This window comes from Macrosteles quadrilineatus, unplaced genomic scaffold (assembly GCF_028750875.1).
Source record: "Macrosteles quadrilineatus isolate MER2022 unplaced genomic scaffold, UCM_ALF_1.0 Scaffold_9__3_contigs__length_116548681, whole genome shotgun sequence".
NCBI classification, from domain to species: Eukaryota; Metazoa; Arthropoda; class Insecta; order Hemiptera; family Cicadellidae; genus Macrosteles; species Macrosteles quadrilineatus.
Genome location: NW_026542602.1, coordinates 40,366,921 through 40,394,518, shown reverse-complemented (window position 1 = coordinate 40,394,518; position 27,598 = coordinate 40,366,921). Strand labels below are relative to the sequence as shown.

At 35.1% G+C, this 27,598-nt stretch overlaps 1 protein-coding gene across 1 annotated transcript; it reads left to right on the top strand.

Annotated features, from left to right (window-relative positions):
* The first annotated feature begins 441 nt into the window (after positions 1-441).
* Positions 442-26,537, top strand: LOC129004243 (macrophage mannose receptor 1-like). Its single transcript, XM_054432732.1, has 23 exons — positions 442-548; positions 1,469-1,529; positions 3,897-4,138; positions 4,908-5,123; positions 5,789-6,001; positions 7,004-7,183; positions 7,565-7,671; positions 8,979-9,140; positions 9,968-10,118; positions 10,570-10,795; positions 12,328-12,569; positions 14,048-14,091; positions 15,156-15,276; positions 15,714-15,971; positions 17,500-17,543; positions 17,997-18,117; positions 19,348-19,599; positions 20,507-20,550; positions 21,053-21,173; positions 23,006-23,260; positions 24,548-24,594; positions 25,271-25,391; positions 26,178-26,537. The coding sequence occupies exons 1-23, from the start codon at positions 509-511 to the stop codon at positions 26,438-26,440; spliced, it is 3,531 nt and encodes a 1,176-aa protein (XP_054288707.1). The 5' UTR covers positions 442-508; the 3' UTR covers positions 26,441-26,537.
* The last annotated feature ends 1,061 nt before the right edge of the window (positions 26,538-27,598 follow it).

Sequence of the window (27,598 nt, the reverse complement as noted above, 5' to 3'; positions counted from 1 at the left end):
TTCATAATTAACATTGACTATACACAGAATAGACTTCTCTTGTAATGTAAAACATTGAAGCCAAAAACCCTGGTGCAATCTGTTGAGATAGTCAACTATTGGCAATATTTTGTTTCAAGTGATAAATCAATCAATTTGCTATAAGACTGAATTGTTTTTATATTTTACCTAATACACTAGTACCCACTAGTGAGATGGTCCTGAACTTCTATTTTCTAGGCTTCAAATTTAGGTCTAATCTGTGTACGGTCAATGGTATCAATAAATAAGTAGGTTAGGAAAACATTATTATCATCAACTCAGATACAGAATCTTAGGGTCAACACTGTCTGTGACTAATCAGAACCCATTTCTATCGTTATTATCGCTTGCGAAGAACCAGTCTGATAGAGTTCAAGGTCAACGTCAAGGACTTCGCTCTCACGACTTGGTTTTCCTGGTCGGGAACCTCAGTATAATCGCAAACTTATACTGACGCGATGTCCAGTGAGTGTTGACGTTGTGAACAATGTTGCGATCGGTCTACCCGATTTTCTGTTTAGTATTAGGTAGGTTTTTGGGTCAAAGAGAGCACGTTTTACTCATACAATAGTTATTAACAGTGATAGCTTTAGAATGGCCTAATAAAATTACTATCAAATTAGGATAAACCGGTTAAGTTGTGTTTGTTTCCTCATGGCTAAACTGAAGGGATTTTCCGATCGTTTTTGCTCTCTTCTCAGTGGATTAAATTGTTTTAGTTTGTCAGTTTAAAAATATTTATAGGTTAGGTAATAGTAGTTTACGCAACCATTGCGTTATGTTGGTCTTTACGACACGAGTAGAAAACTTAAGGCACGAGCCTTGGCGAGTGCCTTAAAAACTTCCACGAGTGTCGTAAAGACTATTAACGCGAGTTGCGTACACTACTTTACCTACGACAGTTTTTTAATTACTAACAATCTGGTTTTTAGTTACTAACAATCACTACTCATAACTTCTTAGAGAGGTTATGTTTTCGTTTATTGTCAGTGCCACTGAAAGTGATGCAACGACTTATTGTATAATCAGCTGATTTCATGTTAGCTGATTAGTTGACGTTCGAAGCATTACAATTTTAATTCTTTTCTCTCAATACTTGAACCTCATTGGTCCGTTACCTGTGTTGATATGGGAAAAAACTATGCTGATATGAAAGTAAACAGCTGTTAAGTGAAACTTTTCAATTCTGAGAACTGAACTGAAATGGCTACTTTAATAAACGGTCGTAGTTAAAGATATTTTTAAGGTAAATATTACACTGCAAAGAAGTGATATCAAGGTAGTCTAACAGTGTGCTATAGCAAACATGTCAATCTTTGATATTATTAAAGATTTTATTGTTCTTTCCATCTACATTACAATGCATTCAGTTTAAACAAGCTTACTGTTTTAAAACTAATTACAAAATTAACAACCTTTATTTGTTTATGTGTGATTTTTATATCAGTGGTAGCCGAACCGAACTCAACAACATCTAAGCATGGATTTATTAGGACCAAGAGACAAGGGTAAGTAAATCAATCTATTTTTTTAAATAGCTTATATATTTTGAAACACACTACTAAACAAAGTCATACCCTTTGAAATCAATGGATTATTCAGTATTTATCTATAGATTTTTAAAGTTTTTTCTCATATTGCGAACCCAACACCAAATTCAAATGATTGAAACTCAGTTTTTGAACATACACATTAAATAATATGAGCCTAATGTATCGTGGCATCTGATATGAGGTGTAACTCACAATTAATCAATCCAGCTTGTCAACATTTACAGCTCATGTTAGTAGTCCAGGTCTCTCTCATCGGGCTTGCTAATCAGACCAGACAGAGACGGAGTTTAACCCTCAATCCACGAAATGCAACACATTACTCAGTAATCTATCAGACCTTACTGTCTAACAGCACTAGTGTTGTTTCTATGACATTAGGCTTTTTAAAGTGTTTTGTAAAAAAAAGTCGATGGTTCTGGACAACTGCAGTTCCCTGTTGGTTGTTCTAAAACTCGTACACGAAGCGTTCTCCTATGAAGCATAATTTATAACTCTTAAACCTGATACACCAATCACCGATGGAATTCGAATGAATGATAATTGTTTAACTGTTCCACCTTCACATCCTAGGACACTAGGTTCTTGCCCGGAACTATCACACATTACTTCAGGTTAGTCTTAGCGCGTCGTGCCATTATCACATAGGGCCTAGATCAAATACATTGGTGATTGGTCGGATTTGAACCCGGGACCTAGGGCTCCGAAGCCCCGAGCTCTACCTTTTATACCATCTCGAGCCCAACCATGAACAAGAACTGTGGAACTTTACATACTGGACTATGTAAATAGCATTGAGTGGGAAGTATTCACAGGGCTAAGTTGAGGCCAAGGTCAGCCAATTTTGATCACTCCCTAAGCTTTCTCCGCCTGAATCCGTCTTTCTAAGAATAACAAAATACAAGTTTCTTGCTTGTGAATATCGTAAAATAGGCAAAATATTCACGGACTACATTAACAAAAGTAACACTAGAACTTGCAATCCTGCGTCCCCATTCAGAGGTTTCGATACAGCAATAATAATAAAAACATTTAGAAATCCGTTGATATAGTAATATATTTTATCAGTTTAACTAGTTTAAAATAAGATATGGGCCAAAAAGCGAAAATTTTAACTATAAAATAAAGGAACATTGAGAGCTTGATATTTCTTATCTAGTATTTTTTACTATGTAATAGTATATTCCGTTAAGTCGTAAAAATATGCGTTTACCGGATGAATGTGGTCGTTCCCGTGCGAAACGGAGTCGAGTTCGGGATTACGATAGAGTAAACACATTTTGGATGAGTGACGTACGATATTTTACACCATACTACTCTAAGCTAACAGGGCTAACTCTAGGGCTAACAAAAAAATCTGTACAAATCCTTCAATTCTGTACAAGAGAGGTCATGCTTTTGTTTATAACCATTCATTGTCAAATATAATTACCTGGTTGCGGTCCGGTAAAAACTCAGTACAATAGTGCGTAATGTAATCCCATTTGATTAAGCTGGCGGCAAACATCTGTTTTCTGGACAAAATCCATGCGTGAAATGTTCGTTAAAACAGTGTAGTGTGGCGTAAAATCAACTTTTTACCACCCTAATGAATTAAAAGATTGATACTACAGGGCAGCTGAATTTAATTTGATGGAAATTATTGAAAGCTAAAAACCTTTTTATCCAATCGGGGTATGTGACATTAATAAGCAAGTATAATAGCTACTGAGCTACTTAGCTAACAACACATTGATTATAATCGTCTATGTTCACATTAGAGTTGGTCATGATTAGTTCCTAGTAATTATGCACTTAGTGCTTATTAAAACCGCTATTAGATAAGTTACACAAATAAAAATCAATATGAGAACGATAAAATAAACAAATAAAGGAAAATCTTTATTAATATTGATCTTAAACATGAAAATGCATTTTTCAATGTTTGCGGTATTTTTAGATTGCATTATGCCCGTATTTCTGAACACATTAACAATAATCAGTGTAGCTTGAATTAAACTTTGAATTAAACTTGTTTTTCTAACAAATATTTCCTGTCATTTTAAGAGATTATTGCAGCCACTTTCCATTAACAATTTTATTGTTCACGATGTTTCTGGATGTCCTGTCTGAGCACGTCCTCAATTGAGGAAGCCCCTAAAATATACCAAGATTAGTAAACCAGCTTACCATGTTTGGCTTTGGCTGGGTTTGTACACTAATTGTGTTAGGTTTCAGTAACTTTCTTACCATTAGGAGATTCCAGATCCCAAAACATCACGAAAACCTTTGTTTTTACTTATAAACTTACCATCACTAAAAATTTAACTTTGACAATGATTTCAGCAGCCCAGACGAGAGGAGCTGTCTTCTCCCACAGCCAATGGTCAATGGTAGATACTCACCCAACATCAAGAGATGCCCTCCCCACGTCTCCAACGCCGCTTGCAAGATAGTCCCCGGGACCCCAGTACCCTCGGGGTGGGATCTCTACTACGGATGTGATGATGGGTTCGTCCTCAACTCTACTGATACCGTGTCCTTCTGTACGGATGGGAACTGGTCTCCGTCCCTGCCAGAGTGTATAGGTAAGACATGGTGTGGAAAAGATAAATTATTGTGTTGACTTAGGCCTACCGTCTCGCCTTTACACCCTAAGACGCTGGGCTCTATCCCAGAAAAATTTTACATATTTTTTTCCGGATAGGCTCATTGGGTAGAGGCATTATTACATAGATTCTATCTATTGGTGACTGATGAGATTCTAACCTTTGACTTCAACAACCGAAGTCCCACACTCTACTACTGGGATAGCTCTAGACAGATCTGACTGCAAGTCGTAGTTTCAATATTCGTTTTGGAGTTTTTTACACATCTTTAATCCAGTTTAGATAGCGCGGCTTAGTCGTGTTATATTGTTCATAATGTATATACATATGTTCAAGATCATTTAATTTGTACGCTTTGTCTTCACGTTAGAAACGTTCATGCCATTGCACGGTCACTTACAGCTTATATTATATTCAGCCTGAAAATTGTCGTTTCATTGGCCTTGGTCACAACCTACTTTAAAAAGTTCCTATTAAGTTCCATTTAACTTTTGTGTTTATTATGATTATTGAACTGGGTTTGGACATAGCTTGACCTGTAATTCTTTAGTTTCAAAATAAGTTTTGTCAAGTGGAAAGATGAGGGATTTTCAAGCTAAGAAGTAATAATAATAAAATTCATAAAATGTCATTCACGTGTCTTCTGTGAAGATGAAAGTTCTTTTTTTTAGTCAGATCCAATAGTTTTTTTTTATCGTCAGATCTTTTACTTATGAAAACATTTTCTGATAATTGTTAATTTTTTCAGCTGGACTGCCTTGTTTACCATTGAAGTCTCAGTACCTCAATATCAAGTGTTCGTTCCAAGACAAGGTTGTGTCTTGTGACCAGTCCATGAAGCCAGGAACGATAGCGTCACCAGAGTGTAAGAGCAACTACAAGCCTGCCTACCAGATACCATACTCTTACATTACCTGCCTCAACGATGGGTATTGGGACTACCCTTTGTTCTACTGCACTCCAGGTATAGACAAATCAAACCCCATGATTATTTCCCCAAATATTTAATGTACAAATAAAAAATCAGCTTACACATATATTTGTCTGCAATCTCATACGCAAAACATAAGGATAAACCGAGTATGGTCATTCAATGAAAAATGTTCTGCAAGAAGGCAAGGCTAGCAAAAGACTTAGCAGAGAGTGGTAAAACAGGTGGTAAAACGGATATTGTTGCAAATTCGGCAAGCAATAACCAAGCTTGTGTAGTATGAGCGAACTGAGCGAGTGCGAACTCCTTGAAATTTGTACAACTGAGAATAGCGCAAGTTATATAAAGTCTGTAAGAAAATATTTCTAAAAAATAGGCTTAATATTTAACATTTTGTTGTCAATTGATTACGATTTAGTTTGGTTCAATTAGATTCCCTTTCCAAGGCAAGGACTGATACGTCCAAGGTGTCTTAGGTTCAGAAAATTTGAGAGCTCAGAAGTGTCTTTGATCATGAAAGATAAAAATAATGAATAACCGTTACGTAATAAATCACATGTGGTGATAATAATGACAAGATAATACACTTGATGGTCTTATACCAGCAGCAATAAGGTGCGTATAGCCTATATCAATGACACTATTTTGGTATTGTCTTGTAACTATAGTATATTAATCAAACTGGATATTTATTTCAGAAAAGCTATGCCCGCCACTGAAGGCGCCGAACAATATGAAGGTTCAGTACATCTACCAAGACAAAGTCGTTAGAGACGATCAGTTGAAGCCCGGTACCATCGCAATCCCCAGATGCAAACACAACTACAGACCTGCTTACGACCCGGGGTACACCAACTTGACTTGTCTTAACAGTGGCTCATGGGACCAACAGCTGTTCTATTGCACTGCAGGTAACTACGCTATATTTACTCATTGAAAGACGTTGGCAAAAAAACTTGTAAACTTTCAAACACAAAGTTCAATTGGTTCAAGTTGGTTAGTTATTTACTGCCATGCTATCATAGATATTTCAAACTCTTTCGTAAATTTTGTCAAGTTGATTTCGTTGTTATGTTGTAAAATCTGACAGATTACATAAAGTAACATACTCAGTGGTGTGATGGGGGGTTGTTGGCCAAAGTAGCTCATTTTCGTCAATTGAATCGGTGAAAAATCCTACACCTATATGTCATCTCCCTGTTTTCTAGCAGTTTATGATTGGAATCTATAAAAAATAACTCATGATGATCACCCATGAGAGCTCTCTGAGATGATCATCATTAGGGATGATAATCGTCTAAAAGTAAACGACTTGCTTAACAGATTGTGCTCTTTGAAGAACCCTCTCTGACTTCGGTGCGGGAGGGACGGGTTCAATCCTCGGCACATCCACTAAACATTTAATCACTCTTAACTCTCTTGTGAAATGCCACTTGCGAAGATAAAAAACAACAAAAAACTGTAGCTGACATCATTATTTTTTAAGTCATCAACTGCCCTTTACATTGACTTCAAAGTACCTAGCAGAAACCATGTAGCCCATGTGAATATCAATTATTGTATTAATGTGTAGTTTTCATTTGTGTTCAGTAACTGATGCAATAATTTATTCTTTTCATAATGTTATTTTGGTTTGATTTATTATACTTGTTTAAATTTTATCCATACTGGAACTATCGTGTCTTAAGTTTGAAATTGAAAATTAACCAGTTTTGAAATATGACACAACATATTATGACAGTATTTGTTTTTCTTTTTTTGCAGAAACCATGTTCCCCATGTGTGTAGATTTAATTTCTGTTCAGTAATTGTTGCAATAATTTATTCTTTTATTATTGTTATTTAAGTTTGATTTGTTGTACTTGTTTAAATTTTATCCATACTGGAACTATCGTGTCTACTTGTTATTTCAGTGTGTGGTGCGTCGAACGAGGTCGGCCAACTGACTCCGCTGATTGTGGATGGAGTACAGGCCAATGTTGGTGCCTTCCCTTGGCACGCAGGTCTCTATTATCGTGATGTAGACGAAGGGAGAGAGATATGGGACCAACGATGTGGTGGTAGTTTGATAAACGACCAGTTTGTGTTAACAGGTAACTTTTGAATAAGAGTCTCTTAGACAAGGATTACCAGAATCATAGTTTTCTTTTTTACCGATTCATTTAGTTTCAGGCGTTGCTCCGAAATTCACTGCTTTGAAACACATTTTTAGAGCAGAGCTTTTCGAAGCAGTGTCTCAGAGGCACATTTCTTTAGGAACATTGTTTTCTGAGTAACGTTTTTCGAAACAATTGCTTCCAACGCATTTATAAAATTTGAGGAATTTTTGTAAAAGTACGGAAGTAATCAATGCATCTCTATCTCAGTCCTTTGGCAACATTGATGCATATGTGTTAAAACTAAGTAAACTTGATATTATTCTGAAACATGTTTTGTTTTAGTGAGCAACTTTAACAATATTTTTAACTTTTTAGCGGCTCATTGCGTGACAAGCGTTCAAAATGTGGCCGATCTACGAGTGGCTTTGGGCAAATATTTCAGGTCGTGGGATATCCCTGAGCACACTGAAGAAAAGCGCAATGTGAGTAGACTTTTGTCATTAAATTAATTATTAAATAATTATACTGAGATCATGAAAGGTTGTGTATTTCTATTTTAACAAAAACTCAATCAAAATATCAAACAATAACACAAAACATATGTTGAACAATTACCATATGTTATTAACATATTAACTACTACTGTCAACTTTGTTCACAAGTTAAATATTTTTTGTATAAACTTTGGCCTATTTTTTAAAGTTAGATAAAAGATACATAACTAGATAACTTTTATTTATGTAGTCGACTAAATAGAGTCAGTAATAGTGGTAGCCAATCATCATATTGCATGGCAATATTAGTGGTTTAAAAACAATTTTTGTATCAAAATAAGAATACCTTGTCATACATTCAAGAAATCAGCCTTTAGTTTGAATAATTTTGGTAGAGTGTATCCTGTTAAAAAAATACTACACGCATTTTCAATCGTGAAAAATAGTCTTATCCGTAAACTTATCTGTTAAAGACAGAGAAAAACAGCGTTCTTAATCCCCCGAAAAATCTGTTAATCAAGACTAATTGAACCGATTAAATATGAAATACTGTGTACAAATAATTTAAGAACAAAATATTTCTACCCTAAGAGACTGACTGAAATAGTGTTCTATCACTAAATAGTATAACAATCACTTGATAATTAATAGAAGGTCACATAGCTTTTATATTAGAATATAAATTAACCCAGCTGTATGTAACTTTTCGCTACACTACTGTGAAATGACCGGTTTTTTTACATGTTTAGCACCTGCAAAATTCATCATCATTACATTGCTTACTACGGAAAAAAGAATGTTTACTATGTGATAGAAATGTTGACTATCTTTTTTGGATTTTGCAAAAGTAAACAAACAAAGATTTGTTATTGTTTTGTCAACTGTTTCAATTTTCAACAACCAAAACTGTAAAACCAAAGTAAAATACGAGTATTAACATTAAATTTAAGGTATATCCTAAAACATGGTATGAGTTTTGTAATATTTCTATCTTTAATAAAGAAATATCCAATGTCTGTTTTAATTAAGAAAAGAATTAGTCTTTATAGTGTAGCGAAAAGTAAAGTTCACAACACGAGTGAAAGTGGGTCTATACAATATTCTCGACCATTTAAAATACTCGATAAATCTCGCACTTCCAACATGGTCTCAAATATTTAAGGACTCACTTTCTACTCTTGTTATGAAATGTACTATTTTACACTGCATGACTTTTACAAACTTATCCTTGTACTTTCTTTATAGGGTGTGATAGTTTTGTATGTCTATACTAATGTAAAGCTTGATCTTTACAGGTTTCGATGATATTATTCCCTCGGGAATTCAGCAAGAAAACGTTTATTTTCGACATTGCGCTTTTGATGCTGGATGTGAAAATTCAAACAGGAGAATTTATAATGCCAGTCTGTCATGGATTTTTAGATGGTTCAAATTACATAAAAGACAAGAATTTGTTTGTAAGTACAGTAGAAATTAAGGTATACTGTATATGATACTATCAACCAATTGATAAATCTTTTTTTTTTACAAGTAATAAAATACCATTTCAATGTATAAACTGGGCTTCTGCCTGAGCGTGATGAGTTCTCACTGGCTGCATAGTGCATAGATGACCATGCAGATTGTACTCACATAAAAATTCTTTATACTTCTTAATCTGTTTTAGGAATTATTACACCTATTTAAGGAAATGTTACTTAAAAAGGAACGGTGCAAACTTTGATATCATCATAGGACTACATTAAAATTATAGCCAGTTTTTAATATTTAATTTAGCTCTCAGACAGTGGCAAACAAAAATACTTATTTTGGTCAATCTATCAGCAATACTTTGTCATAAAATATTCATTCCTAATTTCTTCACACAGTGATTACCGTAAAAATATAATCTTTATAGGTCAACTGGTAATAAAAAAGCATCATTTTATAGTGTTTATCCTTTTAATGAACTTAAAGTATATGTTGCTGCTACACTAAACCTTGTGTTCATGTAATGGTTTTTTAACGAATGATATTAGAAGTGAAGGTTGGCTAACTATTCAAAACTTTTGAACATAAATTATAGAAAAAAAAACAACTTACTGTAATTTATTGATAAATGCAGTTACTTTTCAATTACTTGATGTACCCACATGCATATTGCCAGCTTAATTTCATACTTGATGGAATACCTGTAACGTTAAAAATCCATTACTGAAGATTTATTTTCGTAATTTAATATTTCGACATACATGTACCGGTGTATCGTTTTTGATAAATCTTTTGTTTGAAATGTTTCTCGCAGGTTGTAGGTTGGGGAAAGAAGGAGGACAAGATGAGTAGTGAAACCCTTCTGTACAACGATGTTACTCCGGTACCGTCTTACGAGTGCAATCAGATAGCCCCTTCTGTTTTCCCAACCTTCGACAAGTTCTGTGCCAGCAAAAACAGTTCAGGTAATTTAAGATTAACACGTTTTTAGGTTAAAAGCTCCCAAAAAAAACACTAATTATGCACATGCACAACTGCCTGATGTTAAATTGCAGTGGAATCTTTCGACTGAATTGATGGATAACTGGGATGGTGGATAACTGAGAACAAGTTCAGCAAGATTTCAGTAGCGGCAACTCAAATTCTATGATTCAAACACAGCCCGTAATTATAGTACGGTCCACGAGAGTCTGCAGTTGAGGGAGGAACCTATTTACCACGTGACTTCAAAGGACCCAATGAGGATCGTGCGTTGTTGTTTGGCTGACGCCAACTGCAAACTCTCGTGGACCCTAATTTAGTCTTTCAATATTAGGGCTACAATATGGGAAGCATTTTGACATGACCGGACTACCTTTTAGCATGAAAATTAGTTGTTTTATAATTGTCATGCTTCAAACTCTGGATATGTTTCAGAGTTATCAATTGCTCAACAAGGCGATAGTGGTGGGGGGGTTACGGCTGTCTACGAAGGACTTCACTATCTATTTGGCTTGGTCAGCATAAAATTTGAAAAGACAACGTACTTCTCAAATATCACATGGCCCTTCAACATGATATGGATGGAAGGCGAAGTAAAAAAGCATCACCCAAGCTTTACGTGGGTTGAACATGAATTTTTAGACAATCCTGATCGACCAAGGTAAGTAAAGGTTTTTATTTACTATATTTGTGATTCATGATACATTCATTATTTTTTAATAAACAGTTTGTTAAAAATAACCATTCTTCTGAGACATTTACCCTAAAAATTTAGATAATTGGTTTGTCACATCAGTGATTTTAAAATATAAACACTATATTATATTGAAATGTCATTCAACGACTGTTGATTATGATACAAATAAAAGTAGGTTTTAAAGAGCTTGCATGATTTTAAAATTATAGATTCTTTACACATTTACTGAGTGTCCAGCTTCCAAACTAGGAAAAACTTTGCCAGATTATTCAGGAGGTCATGTAACGGTGTCTTTTTATTATTATTTATTTATTATGTTATGTAGGCCTAATTCTTATTAATCTATTGAATTCTTATAATTTAACACTTAGCTTAATGCCGCTTCCTGCGTCGAAGCTCCGGTCGGACGACTCCCTTAGTCCCCTGGCGCCACTTCGTCGCGTCGCTACGTAGGTTACGGTACTTCGTCTTTACTCGATCTCCGTCGTTGAAGTTGTAGTCCAGTTCAGTCAATCACCTGTCGTTGTAGTTGTGGTCCAATTCAATCGGTCACCTGTATCACCGGTGTCATCATCTTGCTCCTCGATTTCCGTCGTTGTAGTCCAGTACAGTTCAGTCAATCACCTGTAGGCCTATCGCCATCTTGTTCCTCGGCTTCACGACTACCTTTACCACACCCTCGTAGTTGTCAAGACTGGTAGCAGTAATAAGACAAGTTGTGTTGAGTAATGAGTATTTATTGAGAAAACAGTTAGCACAGGGCAACACGTCACTAACTAGCCTGTCCTGATGATCCAAATAATTTAAACTAACATCCAGTGACTAACTCTGTTAGCACCCACCCTCACTCAACACCGGGCTCCTCTCATCTGTCTTCTCCTTCTCTTAGGTCTTTAGTCTCTCACCCCATACGCTACTCCCCCGTACCCAGGCTTTGGACTCGTCCACTAGACGTTTTGCCCCGTAGAGTGCTGACCCCTAGTGGCCGAGTTTTGAATTAAGTCGCATAGTAGAGCGCGCTATCAGTCATTCATGTAGTTAAGAGGTATTTTGATTTTTGATTCTAGTAAATAAGAAAAATCTGATCATACCCGTTACAGTCAAAACAAACAAAAAATGCAATAACACTTCTGTACTATCTCGAACCGTTTAAAGTCTGTCGTCTGAATGTGTTTTTTTACAAAATATGTATACCTCCTTATTTCACTGAAGACGTTAAAATATGTATTTATTAAGTCAATGATAATAATAGAATGGTGTTACAGTTGATCACAACATTGATTGGGATCCATCATTGACTTGTTGGTATTAATAGTCAAAGGTTCCATGTAGAGCAACATTTTATGTAATCTTTTAGTTACCTTGATAACGGTTGGTCTGCATTTTTCCATTGACTGATTTAATACATTTTGGGAAGTTAATTTCATTTTGTTGCTGTGTTTTTCAAGTATGTAAAATGACAAACCATTCTAAAATAAAACCATTTTATGTTCAAGGCCCAAAAATTGTATGCTGCCGAGAGACTCTGACAACAGGAAGTTTTGTTCCTTGGCAGAAGATTGCGACAGCTGTGACGCAAGATGCATCATTCCGGCGGGATCACAGGCTAATAGAGTCAGAGTCGTCTGCAACCCAGGCTACAGTCTGAGAGGAGCTGTTGGTGACGTGTACAGTGGAGGAGACGTAGCTACATGTTTGTCAGGAGGCTCCTGGTACCCTCGCATACCGGAGTGTATAAGTATGTTGAATATCATCAACCGTAATATATACTGTTTATGTGATTTTAAAGTATTTATTTTTGTCTTGTACATAAACAAATAACAGTTCCGACGGTATTTTGTATAAATAAACAAAGGAAACAAACTAGAGTCATAGGTCCTGTAATTGCAATGCCCTGCGCACCAACACCTTGAATAGCTACCACCAGTTTTTCAGGATGTAGTTTTGCGATCTCGTCACTCTAGGGACCAAGTGGTTGAACCATTGGCACATTATTAAGGTAGTTTCGTCATTATACCAACATCTACTGCAGCAACGGTCATTGGACCCATCAACGGTCAACCCATCAACGGACCCATCTTTGGCAGTCATTTGGTGATAGTACATTCAGACTTACCAGGTATATAGGAACCTCAAGTCTGTGATTCTAAGGGATCACCCCTCGTGGAAAATTTTTTTGATCATTAGGCAGGGTGTTGTGATTTGCTACTCGCCTTGATCTGCCTTCGAGGACTGAAAGTATAGTTTTAATGCCATCGGCAGATGAAAGGATAGGCGCTCTACGATCGACAACGGTTTTAGAGCCTGTTACGCGGAGCTAAAGGCTCTTGTCGTCTCCCCAGTGAGGCTCATGGGCCTTCTTTGAAGATGTCCTAAGGACTTTCCAGGTAGATTGTAGGATGAACTTGGGCATACGCATACTAGGGGGATTTACAATATTGCCCCATAAAAATAACATGGAGGGGGGATTTAACTGAATTGTAAGTTAGAAAATGAGACGATTTCGAATTTCCCAAACGGTTTGGTCTTCAAACTAACACCCATGAACATTTCAAAAATCTTTTTTTTACTATATATGGTCTAGAATTTATATACCTGAGTCAGTAAGTAGTTTCATAAAATAGTAAATAGCCCACTTTACATTGGAGATACATGATTTTCCATAACATTCTAAAGAATGTGTGATAAAATACCGTATAGAACAGGTTTTAATTAGGTTCTCGATCTAGTCCGGTTGCTCCCGCATGATGCCAGTCTAGTAGAGGTCGGTTAGAAGAGATTGATGGGGTACACTACTGAAATTGAGATGACATGTGGTGGATGGAAGCCACATTACAATTTTTGAGGCTCCTGGACTATCGTAGCCCGGAGCGGATTAGTGCGTTGTAATATACACAACAATCTGCAGCCTATTTCATCCATACTTAAAATAAATCGTGCAAAATAGGCTAGCAAAAGTCAATATAGGGCACAAGTCAGGATAGGGCAAGTTTCTTCCTGAGCTTTAATATATGAGGTTAACACAAATCATCCCATATTAAACGATTGTTTTTTTTCTGTTTAATCTGATTATAAAATACATGTATATATTGTAATCATATATACTATTAAATAAATCCTGTGATGAGAAAGCATGTTTCTAATTAGTTATGGCATTTAAATATAAAACGCTTCGCAGAGTTAAGTATTGATCACTATAACAATCCTTTGTTTCAGAGGTGACTGGGAAGAAATACATTGCAGGCGATCCTTGGAGCCACGTAAGTAATTTGTCTACGGCAATTTTAATCATGTCTTCATGGAAAGGTGGTTGATACTTTAATTACATCCATGCAATTTTCAGGGAGTATGTAATAAAGTTATTGTAGATGCCTGGTAAAAGTGTTTCTCTTTAGTCTTTGACTTCTCAATAGAAACTGTTTTGTAAATTTATTATTTAAGAGGTTTGGAACATTAAAAGAAACGAGCTGTTGTCCCGTCTTACGTACGGGAATCGAGTAGTCTATTAAAACTGTATATATTGTGTCTATTACTAATTCAAGCATAGTGTAAGTGATTCAAAATTTATAGTAAAGAAAAAGCTGCAAAGATGAATTTAAAACATGTGATCATTGTTATTTTCCCAACCTTTCCCCAAAAAGTCGAGTAGTTTAATAATTTTCATGAGCTTTCTTTTGAAGATTCGAGAGCTTCGATTCGTATACAGCAATGGTTATAGAATTTTACTTATTTCCTATAATCAATGACAAAATAGGAGTAAATAAAATTACCTCATAGTTCCATAGTTTTTATTTAACCAGCTGTTAAAACAAATTATATTGCTCTAAAACAAATCGAAGATTACAAAGACTGCTTTAAAAAAAATTTGAACATCCTAGTATTTTACTATGTATATTTAATTAATCTGTCATCCTCTTACAGAAGAATTGAACGTTGCAATGATTAGCATTACACATAGTATAAATAAGTCAACCCTAAGTATGTCTTTAAATTTTTATCCAAATGCTGAATTTGTGACACAAAAGCTGAATGTTTACAGCTGTTATGTTAAGCAAATTATTTTATGACCAAAAGCTAGTTTAGAATCTTAGCGTCGGCTGCTAGACTTAAAAATTAAAAATTAAAATTAAAACTTAATTTCCAAAAAACTGGGACCCAAAGCTAAAATTATGGCTTCGACATTCCCTAGTTTTCAAAATTATCTTTCTTTCAACACAAAAATCATGAAAATCCGTCGAGTGGTTGATTCAGAATCGTGAAATAAAAAAACACTGTTTCGTTTTAATATTATAGATTATCTCAATTAACAAAGAACATATTTCAGGTAACTTGGGATGAAGCCAAGCAGAACTGCATTGCTAAAGGAAGACAGCTGGCTGTGATCAAAAGTGAAGATCAACAAAAAATGTTTGAAGACGCTGCCGACGAGAAATTCAAAGAAAATAGTAAGATAAGTTTAACGCAATAAGAGCAATAGTTTATTCTTGATTTTCTCCTTATTTTGACCCAAGGAAAAATAATTACTTTGGTCAAAAGCAAGATTTTCTATTTTCTTATTTTATGTGAAATTGAAAAAGCAATGGTTTAAAATAGGTATTATTTGTAATTAATTAAAGGTTCGGATAACATTTTGCGTGCTCACCAGAGCACTCTTTTGGTGGTTCAATTGAACAAAGACAGTTTTGATACTGAAACCGGACACAGTTTTAACATCCGAATGTTTTGTAAATTTGTATTGGTAGTTAATATAATTAACCTTGAAGATATACATTTTAACATAACACATTTAACAGGATCAGTACCAGCCGTCACACTCCTCTGTATGTATGGCATCTCTCCACAAGGGAGTGAGTGTGTTAATTTATTGTGTTGTTTTTTTCAGGTGAAGATTCCCGGTCTATTTGGATTGGTCTGAGGGACGAGGCTGGATACAGAAGTTTGGCTCTAAGGTTTGTTTGGATCGACGGTCAGCCGTTGAGGAAGGATGATTTCGCACCTTGGCGGGAAGGAGAACCTAACAACATCGGCTTTCACGAGGATTGTGTACAAGCAAAACCGGAAAATGGCAAAGACCCAAACACGTCATATAATTGGAACGACGTTCGTTGCTACCATAAGAACTTCTATATATGCAGTAAAGGTAAATAGTTCAAGTTCAAATGTGTATTCAGATATGACATGGCTCCACACAATTTCCATATGATTTTTAGAGGAGTTGAATTAAATGTTACAACGCAGGAATATTGTTCCAGTATTTCCTAGGTATTATATTCTATCTTGAGGTCTATCTGTGTTGCATATGCCTTTGTTGAACAACGGTTTGTCTTTGCTAAGGATACCAAGAACTAAAGAATTTCAACAGGCTAGTTAGATCATGGAACCAATGAAACTCATCTAAGAAAAATTTTGAACCCATGAAAAAACACTGACTTGGTTAAATTCTTAAGAAATTTTCGCACTTCAAACCCTTAACAAACAAATGTGCAGTAAGAATCGGCTTGAGCTGAAACTCATGATGGTTCTATTTTGTGTTTTTACTACTTTTGTATGAACATTTAGCTAGCATACCAGCATTGATCCCATCTGTGTGATTGTTGACGGAAAGCGGCTGGCTGAAGGGTCGACTCTACTCACACACACGCAGGCGTCACACACACAGACGCAAGGGATTAGGACGGACGTGGGACGGACCATTGTCCTGCCACTCAAGTCATCGGTGCCTCACGGAAATTAAACTATCAATTTTTTTAATTTTACGTTTGTTATAAAATCTGGTAACGCTTTTGTCTTCAGCTCAAAATGCTTAGTAAAATGATACCAAACAATATATATTTTGCTTACAAAGTGTAAAAGCTACGAATATTTTAACACGTTTTTATTAGCTAGCTACTTGTCATAATCATTTCGTGTTTGGACTCATTTTTCATTGAATTAAACAACAAATTTATTAACACTAACCATTTTACTGTATATCTAACATCAAATGAATTGCAATTTTGAGGTATCATACAACAGATATTTCTACTTAGTGAATAGGGGATCGGGGCTTTCAGGCAATTAGGACGGTGGTGAGTGTGCGTGCGTGAGTCGGGTCCCTCGCAGGTAGGGCTGAGCTCCAGCCGCACTCCGGCAAAAATCAGACTATATATCGAACAGCTGTAACCAATTTTTTGTTAAAAAAGAATGTAGTTGTGTGAGCCAGTCACAGAATGCACTGGTAACTAAAACTCTATTTACTACCTTATTTTTTGTTGCTGGCTAAGTTGATGGGTCATAACAGTTGTATTAATAGTCAAATGTAACAGTTAAACTCTAAAATGTGCTATAGGCCTATAATTGGCTATGTAAACGGGGGGGGGGGCATTTGTTTACATGTTTAATATTTTCACTTACAACTATACTTCTATTTTTTACCAAAGGGACATAGCATTATATTAACCATGAACCACTCACTAACGCTCTACTTTACCTTGACAGATTAAGGTTTTATTCTGCGTTTTTAATAATTCATTATAACTATCAAAGACATGAATTTATAGTAGAATTATAGTAAATCTTTCTTTTGATTCATGTTAATTTATTAAACTATAACAAAGGTAATGCGTTACGTTTATTTAGATGTGCTCATGGAAGTTGTTGCATTGCTAAAATAATAGATTTTGTTTCAGGAAATTCTGCGAATGACTATGTTCCTGGAGATCCTTGGGTTAAGGTTAGTCAAAATATTACTTTCTTCTTATTCTGTATTGTATAAGACAATATCCAAGGATTTTAGAATAGAAATACTATGAACTTAAAAATGAAAACTGATTTTCAAAGATAAATGTAAAAAATACACGATTATCTCAGGAGTTTAGGTGTAATAAATTGATTTTAAAATGCACTCTTTTATTATTTTTGTAGGTAAATTGACATACGTGGTATTACGCGAAAAAATTGTGTTTCAATCTCCTTTTAAAACTAAAAATGTTGCTAACTTAAAAATTTACAAAAAGGTGCCACGATTACAAATTGCGTTCGTAAATTAATGCGGTTATCTGACTGAAAATCAGTAAAATGTTTACGAAATGTTAGGGTAAGAGTTTGAATGGTGTTTAACGTTGAGGTTTCTTTTTGACAAGATGCGTTTGAAGAAAATTAAAAACTCCTTTAATCATTATTTCAGGTAACTTGGCAAGAAGCGGATGAATTATGCCATAGAAAGGGTCACCAATTGGCTATTATAAGTAATGCAACATATAGTCAAGCGTTTGCTGCTACTGCTGCACTAAAGTTTAGACAAACAGGTGAAGTTCATTATTATTAACAAATACATTATCCCTAAAATAGTTCCTACTTAAACTATACGTATTTTAAACGATAAGAGAATAAACTATGCAATAAGGAAACACGTAACAAATGGGCATTTTTTTTTTTTTTTTTTTTTTTTTTTAGGGAGAGGAGGGAAAATGCTTTTACGCACACAGGTAGCCAGCCTGTAGTGTGAGACTCCTGAAATTATCAGACTACTCACTAAAAAACCCCCTCTACTCTGTTGGACACAGACCTGGAATTGTTTGTCACATTACTTCAAGTCAGGCCAACATGTGACCTAAGCCCTCAGGGCTCGCACCGTTTCTGGCATTTTGATTCTTTATGACCTACACCGCATCCCGGTCAAGGTCGATCTTCTTGGCGCGGAGGATACCCTGGATATAATGTGACACACAGGTCCAATTGTCCTCACCCTCCGTCATAATCGGTATGACCGTGTCCACCGACAGCAGTCCTATTAACTGTTGAGCCTCCAGGCGGGGCCTTTCCCAGCGCTGGCAGTGGAAAAATGTATGTTCCACGTCATCGAGAATGCCTGGGCAGTAGACAAATGGGCATTAGAATTAAACAAATATTAACAATTGCGGACAACCATTATCATAATTTTTTTTTTGAAAGACCAAAGATTTCTTGAAATATTTCACCAGTCTATTACGATTTTTTTATTAGAAGAATACTTCGCATCCGCATTGATATATAAGTTAATTATTAGGTAAGAAGAGGAGTTTTACATCCACAACTATTAAGCACGAGGAAGGATGATACTCCTAGACAGAATGGCCGATTTTTAAATTTAAAACGAAATGAGAAAATTTAACATTAAATAAGTAGTCAATGAGAAAGACTCGGTCAAAGTAGAGCCGATCTTGCCAGAGAGTTGATAAAATCAATTGATCAAACTGACTGGATCAAGGTGACCAGTCATGTGATCAACAACATTTGTTCTCTATGTTAAAAGCTCTAATTGGTGAGGGAAACGAGCTTTTCTGGTAGAACTTTAAAGGCCAAGGCCCCGGGTTCAAATCACGCCTTTCCCCAATGTATTTGATCTATGTGATAATGGTTTTATCCTCTAGTACTAGCTTGAAGTAATGAGTAAAACAGATGCAGGCTCGAATCTATCGTCCTATGTGGTACATACAAATATTTGTAGTTCTTAAAAAAAACAATGATCTCAAAGATTTTTTTTATTTTTTCATCAGGTAGTGAGGCAGAGGAGCTATGGATCGGTCTGAAGACGCAAGAACGGAGGTTTAAGTGGGTCGACAACTCTCCCCTGGGTTCGTACACCAACTGGCTGCCTTCAGAGCCCACCAATGCCGGGGGTGGAGAGCCTTGTGTCAAAGCTGAGGGGAGGAGAGACGTGGAGCCGTTGTGGCCAAACGCTAAGCCATACCAGTGGAACGACGTATGGTGCACTGCCAAGCGGTCGTACTTCTGCGAGGACAAAACAGGTGATTGGTATTTCAATTAGGACTATTTGGTGCTCTAATTACATAATGTAGAAAGTAACTGTGATATTAATTTAATTAACCCTGAGTATTTTTGTATTTTTATTTTTGAAGTAAATTGTGACCCACGTTTTTGTATTCATATTAATAATGTTTATTTTTTTTGAAGTTTTCACTACTTGCAACATAAAATTCACCCAATTCGATGTGAGGGTTAAAGAAACAATCCAAGTAAGGGAACTGCATTTTATTAGCCACTGCACGATGCCATTGGTATGCTTTGTGAAACTATGGTATGAATAGGACTGTTGTGTAAATAGAACTGGTATGAAGGTGGGACTATGGTTTGCTCTGCTCCTGCCACATATAGGTTTTGTAGCATATGTTCGGGTTAAAGTTTGGATCAAAAATGATATACACCAACCAACAACCAGCAACCTATGGTGTAAGTGTTTGCAGTTGCGCTTCCAAATATATATTTACCCTCTTAATTCAGAAAAAATCCTCAAAAGAACATATTGGATTCGCTAGTAAATGTTTCCCTCCGCAATATTTAATTATTTTCATATGATTGCTATTACTTATTTCCACCGACTGGGTGAAATTTGTTTAGTTTTGTTAATTGTTTGGGTGAAGCTTTTAAATTCCAATATATTTTAAAATTGAATAATACATTTTACATGCTGCTTATGATTATTGTTTATGTTTGTTTAATCATTACGACTTGTTATTGTTTAGCTATTGAAATTTATAAAATTTATGTTGTTACATAGTGTTGTTTATTTAAAATACGAAAGTGCAAATTAAAAAATGACAAAAGGATTTCCCAGCAAAAACATAAATAGATCCATCATCTAGGACCACAAATACTAGTGCATCAACAATAAATAATTCAACCAATTTTTTTCAGATTCTACAGAATCCAACATTGCTCCTGGGGACCCATGGAATAAGGTATTCAGGACTATAAGTGTAAACTCATTTTAATCACTTTTTGAACTACATCGTTTGCCCAAAATCATTCTAAATAGACTAAGACTGACCTATATGAATGGGAGGCTATTTTTTAGATTGGTTTAGAGTAGGTAATTTATGTCTGAAATAAACCAAAAATCCCTATAAAATATGTTGAGTTTTAAAAATATCTAATTATATTTCATTAGCCCTAGCTATAATTAATGTTTCAATCAATGACGTAGTATGGATAAATAATTTGAGAGAAATAATTCCTAATTAGTATACAATGTTGACATATCTTATTTGAAATAAGAAAACAATGGTGTTCTTGAAATCTTAAGGGGACTGTAGTTTTTGTACTATATTATTTTTGTGTCTTTTGATGTCTACTATAAAGGATTACCTTAACTAACAATTACTTTGGGAAAGTATAAATCATAAAGATACTAAGTTACAAACATGAGCTATTTTACCTGGCTAAATGTTCTTTATCTTGTAGGTAACGTGGCACGAAGCGAGAAAAAATTGCGATTCTATTGGAAAGAGACTCGTCGTATTAAAAACTAAGGAAAAGATACAAAGATTTAAAGAAGCTGCTGAAAATATCTTTAGAAACAAAGGTAATTGATTGCATAATGTTATATTTAGTTTGTATTACAACGATGGTCATGGCATTCTTCGACGCTATAAACTGCTAGAAGTTTTGTTGATACATATGTTCTATAATATTTTTATACTGTATTTGGGTAGTGTGAATATAAAATAGAACATAACCTACTCACTTTCGTTCAAATCCAATTAGCTTTGGAATAGCTTATCCCTATATATTTATCTCTTATAGGTTATCGTATCAATTTTTTTAAACCGTTATTAAGTATATGCTTTCTGAAGAAGGGGGTTGCATATTTTGGAATAGGCAGATCATTCCTACGTCATATTAGTAACGTAGGTCGAATATTTTTATTGAATACTAGAGGACCCATGCTTCTCCGCAGCATTGAAATAAATATCATATCCGAGAAATAATCAAATTTTATGATTTTTATTCAATAATACTGGGGGGTAAACTTGCCTAAAAATGTTCAAATGGACTGTATGGTGAAAGAGCAATATTAAAAACTTGTCACTAATTATTTAACAGATAATAATGAGATTGATGAGGTACCTTCCTTTTAACTGAAGTGTTGAGAAGACGAAGCCGGTAGACGTAACACGAGTTTCTTCTGCTGGCCAGCTATTGCGTATTGCTCGTACACAGACCCGGACCGGCAGTAGTAGTGTTTCACTTCACAAATGTTCAATAGTTCACTTTTAATATGTGTCACTAATAATAATTAAATATACTTTGGGGTTAAGAGATGAGAGCAGCAATTGTGAGTTAATTGTGCCGGGGACATGTTAGTAGTTGCATGAATGCAAGAGAACTGGGGCGAGATTGGGGTTTCCAGACATCACGAGACAGGACAAAGGTTGTTGTATGATATGAAACGTCTGGAAATATCTAGGTAGCGCTTGAATACGGAACAAATACAGTATCTTGAACTTAACTGATTCAAACGATCAATAGAAAAAATATATAAAAAAATAAATAATGCTGGAGCTATTGATTTTTAATCATAATAAAAACCTTATAGAAATCCTTTTTATGTTAGTTGTTCACCTAGCGTTTGCTTGTAATTCGTCCGATGTGAATAGCTTAAATGAAAGCTGGTATTTCACTGAAGGTTCTTAGACCAAAATATACAGGATTATATAATTATAACTGGTGAAATGCATCTTCAATTGGAGTAAACATTCGAAAATAAATGAAATTTATGTATTTTTGAGTACCGTAATACAGTAGATAAATATATGCCGATGCTTAATGTGAAATTTGTGGGTGCATACCTTCAATTTGAGACCTCAATCATGAAAATCAGTCGGGTAGAAGAGCCAAACGAACTCGGAAAAGAAAAAAAACATATTTAACTCCCATAAGAAATACATGTGAAGCAATCATGAAAATCTGTCGGATGGAAGAGCCAATCAAAAACGAAAAAACTATGTTTTATTTGTTACTAAAGTCTAGACACCTGTCAATTATTAAGTATAATTTACCCTATTTAGAGTAGGCCTACAACATTAGTGCGGTGCCGTTGTCGGAATTTCTTTCCAATTAATCTCGTGTGGTTCGGCCGAGTCCGTCATGCAATGTCATTAATTGTTCATGTAAATAATATGAGTCCGTTGTCGAGTCCGTTTATGTACCCGTGTTCTTCGTTTTACGCTAATTTGTGACAAACACTCTCAATGTGAGTTAATGTAAATGTTTTAACCTTAATAATGAGGCAGCTGAAGATGTGTCGTAGTTGACACGAAACGCGTACTGCAGAACTCCAATATTGGACCGAAAAAGGGTAAATTATAGGCTGCTGAATATTTTTTATACAAGATGTTGTGTTTTCATCTCTAGGAGAATCTCCAAGTTCGGCCTGGATAGGACTAGCAGACTGGGAGTGGGAGGGTCGCTTTACATGGGTGACTGGTCAACCTCTGAGGGGAAGCGATTTCTCTGCTTGGTGGACCAACGAGCCCAACAATAACGGTGGTCATGAGAACTGTGTACACGCCAGCCCTGAAGGGACCTATCTGCAGGGCCCCAACGTTACAACCTACACATGGAATGACAACTCATGTCAGCTCAAGAAATTCTACTTCTGCTCTGAAGGTGAAGATGAGCATTGTTAAGGTTGATTCACATATCAGTCCAGTCACAGTTCTTTCACAGTTCCGTCACAGTTCGGTCACAGTACATTCACAGTTTTGTCACAGTTCAGTCACAGTTATGTCACAGTACAGTAACACTTCAGTCACAGTTCCGCCACAGTTCTGTCACAGTTCAGTCACAGTGCTGTCACAGTTCAGTCACAGTTCTGTCACAGTTCTTTCACAGTTCAGTCACAGTTCTGTCACAGTTCTGTCACAGTTCAGACACATTTCAGCCACAGTTCTGTCACAGTTCAGTAACAGTTCAGTCACAGTTCAGTTACAGTTCAGACACAGTTCAGTCACAGTTCAATCACAGTTCTGTCACAGTTCTGTCACAGTTCAGTCATAGTTCAGTCACAGTGCTGTCACAGTTCAGTCACAGTTCTGTCACAGTTCAGTCACAGTTCTGTCACAGTTCAGTCACAGTTCTGTCACAGTTCTGTCACAGTTCAGACACATTTCAGCCACATTTCTGTCACAGTTCAGTCACAGTTCAGTTACAGTTCAGATACAGTTCAGTCACAGTTCAATCACAGTTCAGCCACAGTTCAGTCACAATTGAATCCTCAATTCAGAAGTCAGTTCGTCAGTTGGTTACAATCAGTCTTCCATCACTTTATTTACAGTGATGTTGCAGTCAAACACTTTTTATTTAAACGCAATATTCTATCAATTTGTCATCATCCATCTTGATGATTGTTATAAATAGTACTTAAGATATAAACACGATTTGTGGTCCAACACATACATCGCCCAAGTGTCAGGCGTCCGATTGTGACTGAATTGTGAGGTGCCAAAACTGATGTGTCTTAATAGACCTTAATTCATTTTGGTTGAACAGGTTGAACTTATCATAGTGTCTGAAAAACATATTTACACTTTCATAACATATTTTAAGTCATTTCATAATCTAAATCTGACCTAAATCCCTGTATCAACATTTCCAAAAAGTTTAAATGTTTTTTAAGAGACAACAATTTTATCATACCAAACTGAACATAGAATACAATGTTAGTTTCTTGAAATACTTAAATTATATTCATTACTTTAAAAAATACAGCATTTACGACAGTAATTATTGTAATACTAAAACCACCAAAGTCCCAAACAGAAATAAATAAATATTTTTAAATTCAAACCTTACCATCAACATGGTCAACTTATGAAATTGTATGTTACAGAAGTATGAATATTCCGAAATAACTTTTTATTGTTCAGATTTACAAAATATATATGAATGTTACAGGAGGAACGGTGGATGGTAATTATGTCCCAGGAAATCCTTGGACTAAAGTAAGTTGTTACAAAGGTTAATTAATGAGTAATTGATGTCATTAAAAAAATAAATTCTTTATGAATATTGAAAAATAGAACAATGTTGCGTGGACTCATATCCTTACAAATAGATTATTTAATTCATTTTTAAAAGTAATTAACTAGTGTAAGTTGCAAATTATGTTTATCAAAATATTCCGTGAGTAATACGCATTAACTCTTGGTTATTTACACAAAATGTAAAATAATGTTAACCTAAGCAATACGTACAAATGTCTTATTTTTTGTAAACATTTAGGTAATATGAAAATAAATTTAAACAGCACGGTACGTTATTTTCATATTACGGGAGTGTCAAGAATAAATTAACTAGGAATTATGAACAGATTGGCTGGTCTTAATAAATACAATATATAAATTGCTATCCAGATCCATTTACAACAATATTATAAACGGAAAGGAGTCAGAAAGGTCTTTGAATTTGGTTATCAACAAAGCTATGAAGTTAATACAGTACTTAGCGTTAACTATTTACCAAGACTTTAAGATTGGTAATGAAATAAAAACTTGGTTTTCACATTTGCATTCGACGTATGAATTATAATATTTGGTCAAGCAACAATATTGTGAAAATAATAAAAGGATGATTTTTTTCTATAAAGGAAGATGGTTTTAATTGTTTATTTATTTCTAGGTCACATGGCAAGAAGCAAGTTACAACTGCCAAGCTAGGGGACACAAACTAGCTGTTGTATACAATCAAGAACAGCAGAAAAAGTTTGAAGAATCCGTCGCAAGATATCTAAGAAGTTTGAGTAAGATAAAAATGCTATTTTATTTTTGATTAGTAGAAGTGTTGATTGTAAAACCTAGTCTAGCAGTTACATATGGCCAATAACTTATTAACCTCATAGCAAAATATAAAACAATACTTACAATGTGGTATCATAAATTTGATGTTTTTTAAAACATATTCTTATTCCTTTTAACATATTATCTCGGTAATATTTCAGGCGAGTATTCAGTAATATTCACCAAGTTTTTACTAGCACTGGCACCTAGTTTATTCATCGATCTCAGTAAGCTATCTGTGTACGAGTACACTATAAACATCACGAATATCGGTAAACATAGATTTAACAATCATTAGAAGTGATTTCAGGTAGACGGATAGACTAGGTAGATTAAGGTGATGAAAATGTAAATTGAATTTCAGTAAATAGAACAAAATAAACAATGATGGTGGACTCTTCTTTGACAGTCTAGCCTAAAAAACGAGTGTTTATCCAAAATGCCACTACTAAACTTTACCTCCGTGCTTATTTAGTCCCATGATACACGTTATACAGTAAAACCTTGATAACAAAACTCTCATAGGGATCATAAAATAAGACTTGTTATCAAGGTTATTTGGACATAATAGTACCTATCGTACTATTATAGTACCTCATAGTACCTATCGAGGTTTGCAATAACATATGATTAAGGGTATAATAGTTTCAAGGGGATTTGAAAATCACATAATGTTATCAAGGGTGACTTCTTATCGAGGTTCTACTGTACTACGTACGATCGTGGTTAACCCCTACGATTTGTTGCAGACGCCAACACCGAGTCCCTGTGGATTGGTTTAACGTCTAAAGACAGAAAGTTCAAGTGGATGGATGGAACTGAGTTGGTGCTTCCTGATTGGTTGCCCGGAGAGCCTAACATTGTGGGAGGAAGTGAGAACTGTGTGGAAGCCATTCCAGAAGAGAGCAACCGGCCTAATTGGCCCGGCGGCAAACCGTATCAGTGGAACGACGGCAACTGCCCTGAGAAGAAGCGGTATTTCTGCGAAGAAGAAATCCCCAATCGTTATTAAAATTTGAAATAGTGTTAATGTTGAAATAACTTATAAAAGATGACAACGTAATTTACTAAATGTATTGAACATAGCAATAAATAGTTGTTTTTCATTATTTCTGTGAGGTTATTTTATGTATAACACGAAATGTTTCTTTCAAGTCATTGATCCTATATTAATATGCACATGTGGGATATTTTTAACGTTTTTCAACTAATCTTGAAAACATTCATAACAACTCAATGTTACAAATATTTTTGCTAATTCCCCGCTGTGGATTTTTCTTTAGTTTAAATAGTGCTTCTTTACAGCTTAATCCGTAATTGAACTATTCCGACTATTCCAGCGGTTGTATGTTTTAATTTGATGTTCTGTCCATTACCAAGAATATATATTTCAACAGTCTTACACGTTTTTGTTTTGATAAAGAAGTGCATAAATTGTTGTATTTTATAAAGAAATAACATGTACTCAGGATAGTTTTTTTCTTGCGAAAACAACTATTTTTATACTATTCAATATCCACGTTTTCAAAACCTATGAAGTGATGTAGTTAGTATTTCAATGTAAACAAATTGTCAATTGACAATTAATAACTGCATTTATTTTATTTGTTTTGTGTGTTTCTACGCCAGTGGCATTTTTTACGTTTTGAAAGGGAACGTTCCAAACCCTGGTCCTGTTACTACCTAACGTCGACCTTTTTGTTAGATAGCATCATTCATAGCCCAATGACAAATAGCATCTGGGTCTGGAAACGATCTCGCTTGGATTCGAACCAGCGAACTTCCGATTTGAAGGCGAGCACTATAACCACTCGGCTACCCAGACAATCAATTGCATGCCTGGAATTAGTTTGTCCATCATTAGTTAAGTTACTTTATATTATATTAAAATTTCTCAATGTCTTTTATCCTTTTGTTTAAATCTTTATGAAGACATTTACTAAATTTAATTTACTAAAGCTTTGACGCAGATTCGCGATTATTATAATAATCATAATACAAATGACAATTCAGCAGTCAATATTAACCTGCCTATACTGACAACATAACATGAAACCTCTATGTACATCCGTGACGATTGGGTTAGGCAAGTCAATTACAATCCGCTTAATTATATTCAATCTCGTAGCAATATTTTAGATTGCTTCGATATGTTCTAAGCAAACCACCG

Excerpts from the sequence above, each read along its gene's own strand:
- LOC129004243 (XM_054432732.1), top strand. The coding sequence starts at position 509 with ATGTTGCGATCGGTCTACCCGATTTTCTGTTTAGTATTAG. Across the intron at positions 6,002-7,003 it reads GCTGTTCTATTGCACTGCAG|TGTGTGGTGCGTCGAACGAG; the intron begins GTAACTACGCTA and ends TTGTTATTTCAG. Across the intron at positions 15,972-17,499 it reads CTTCTATATATGCAGTAAAG|GAAATTCTGCGAATGACTAT; the intron begins GTAAATAGTTCA and ends ATTTTGTTTCAG.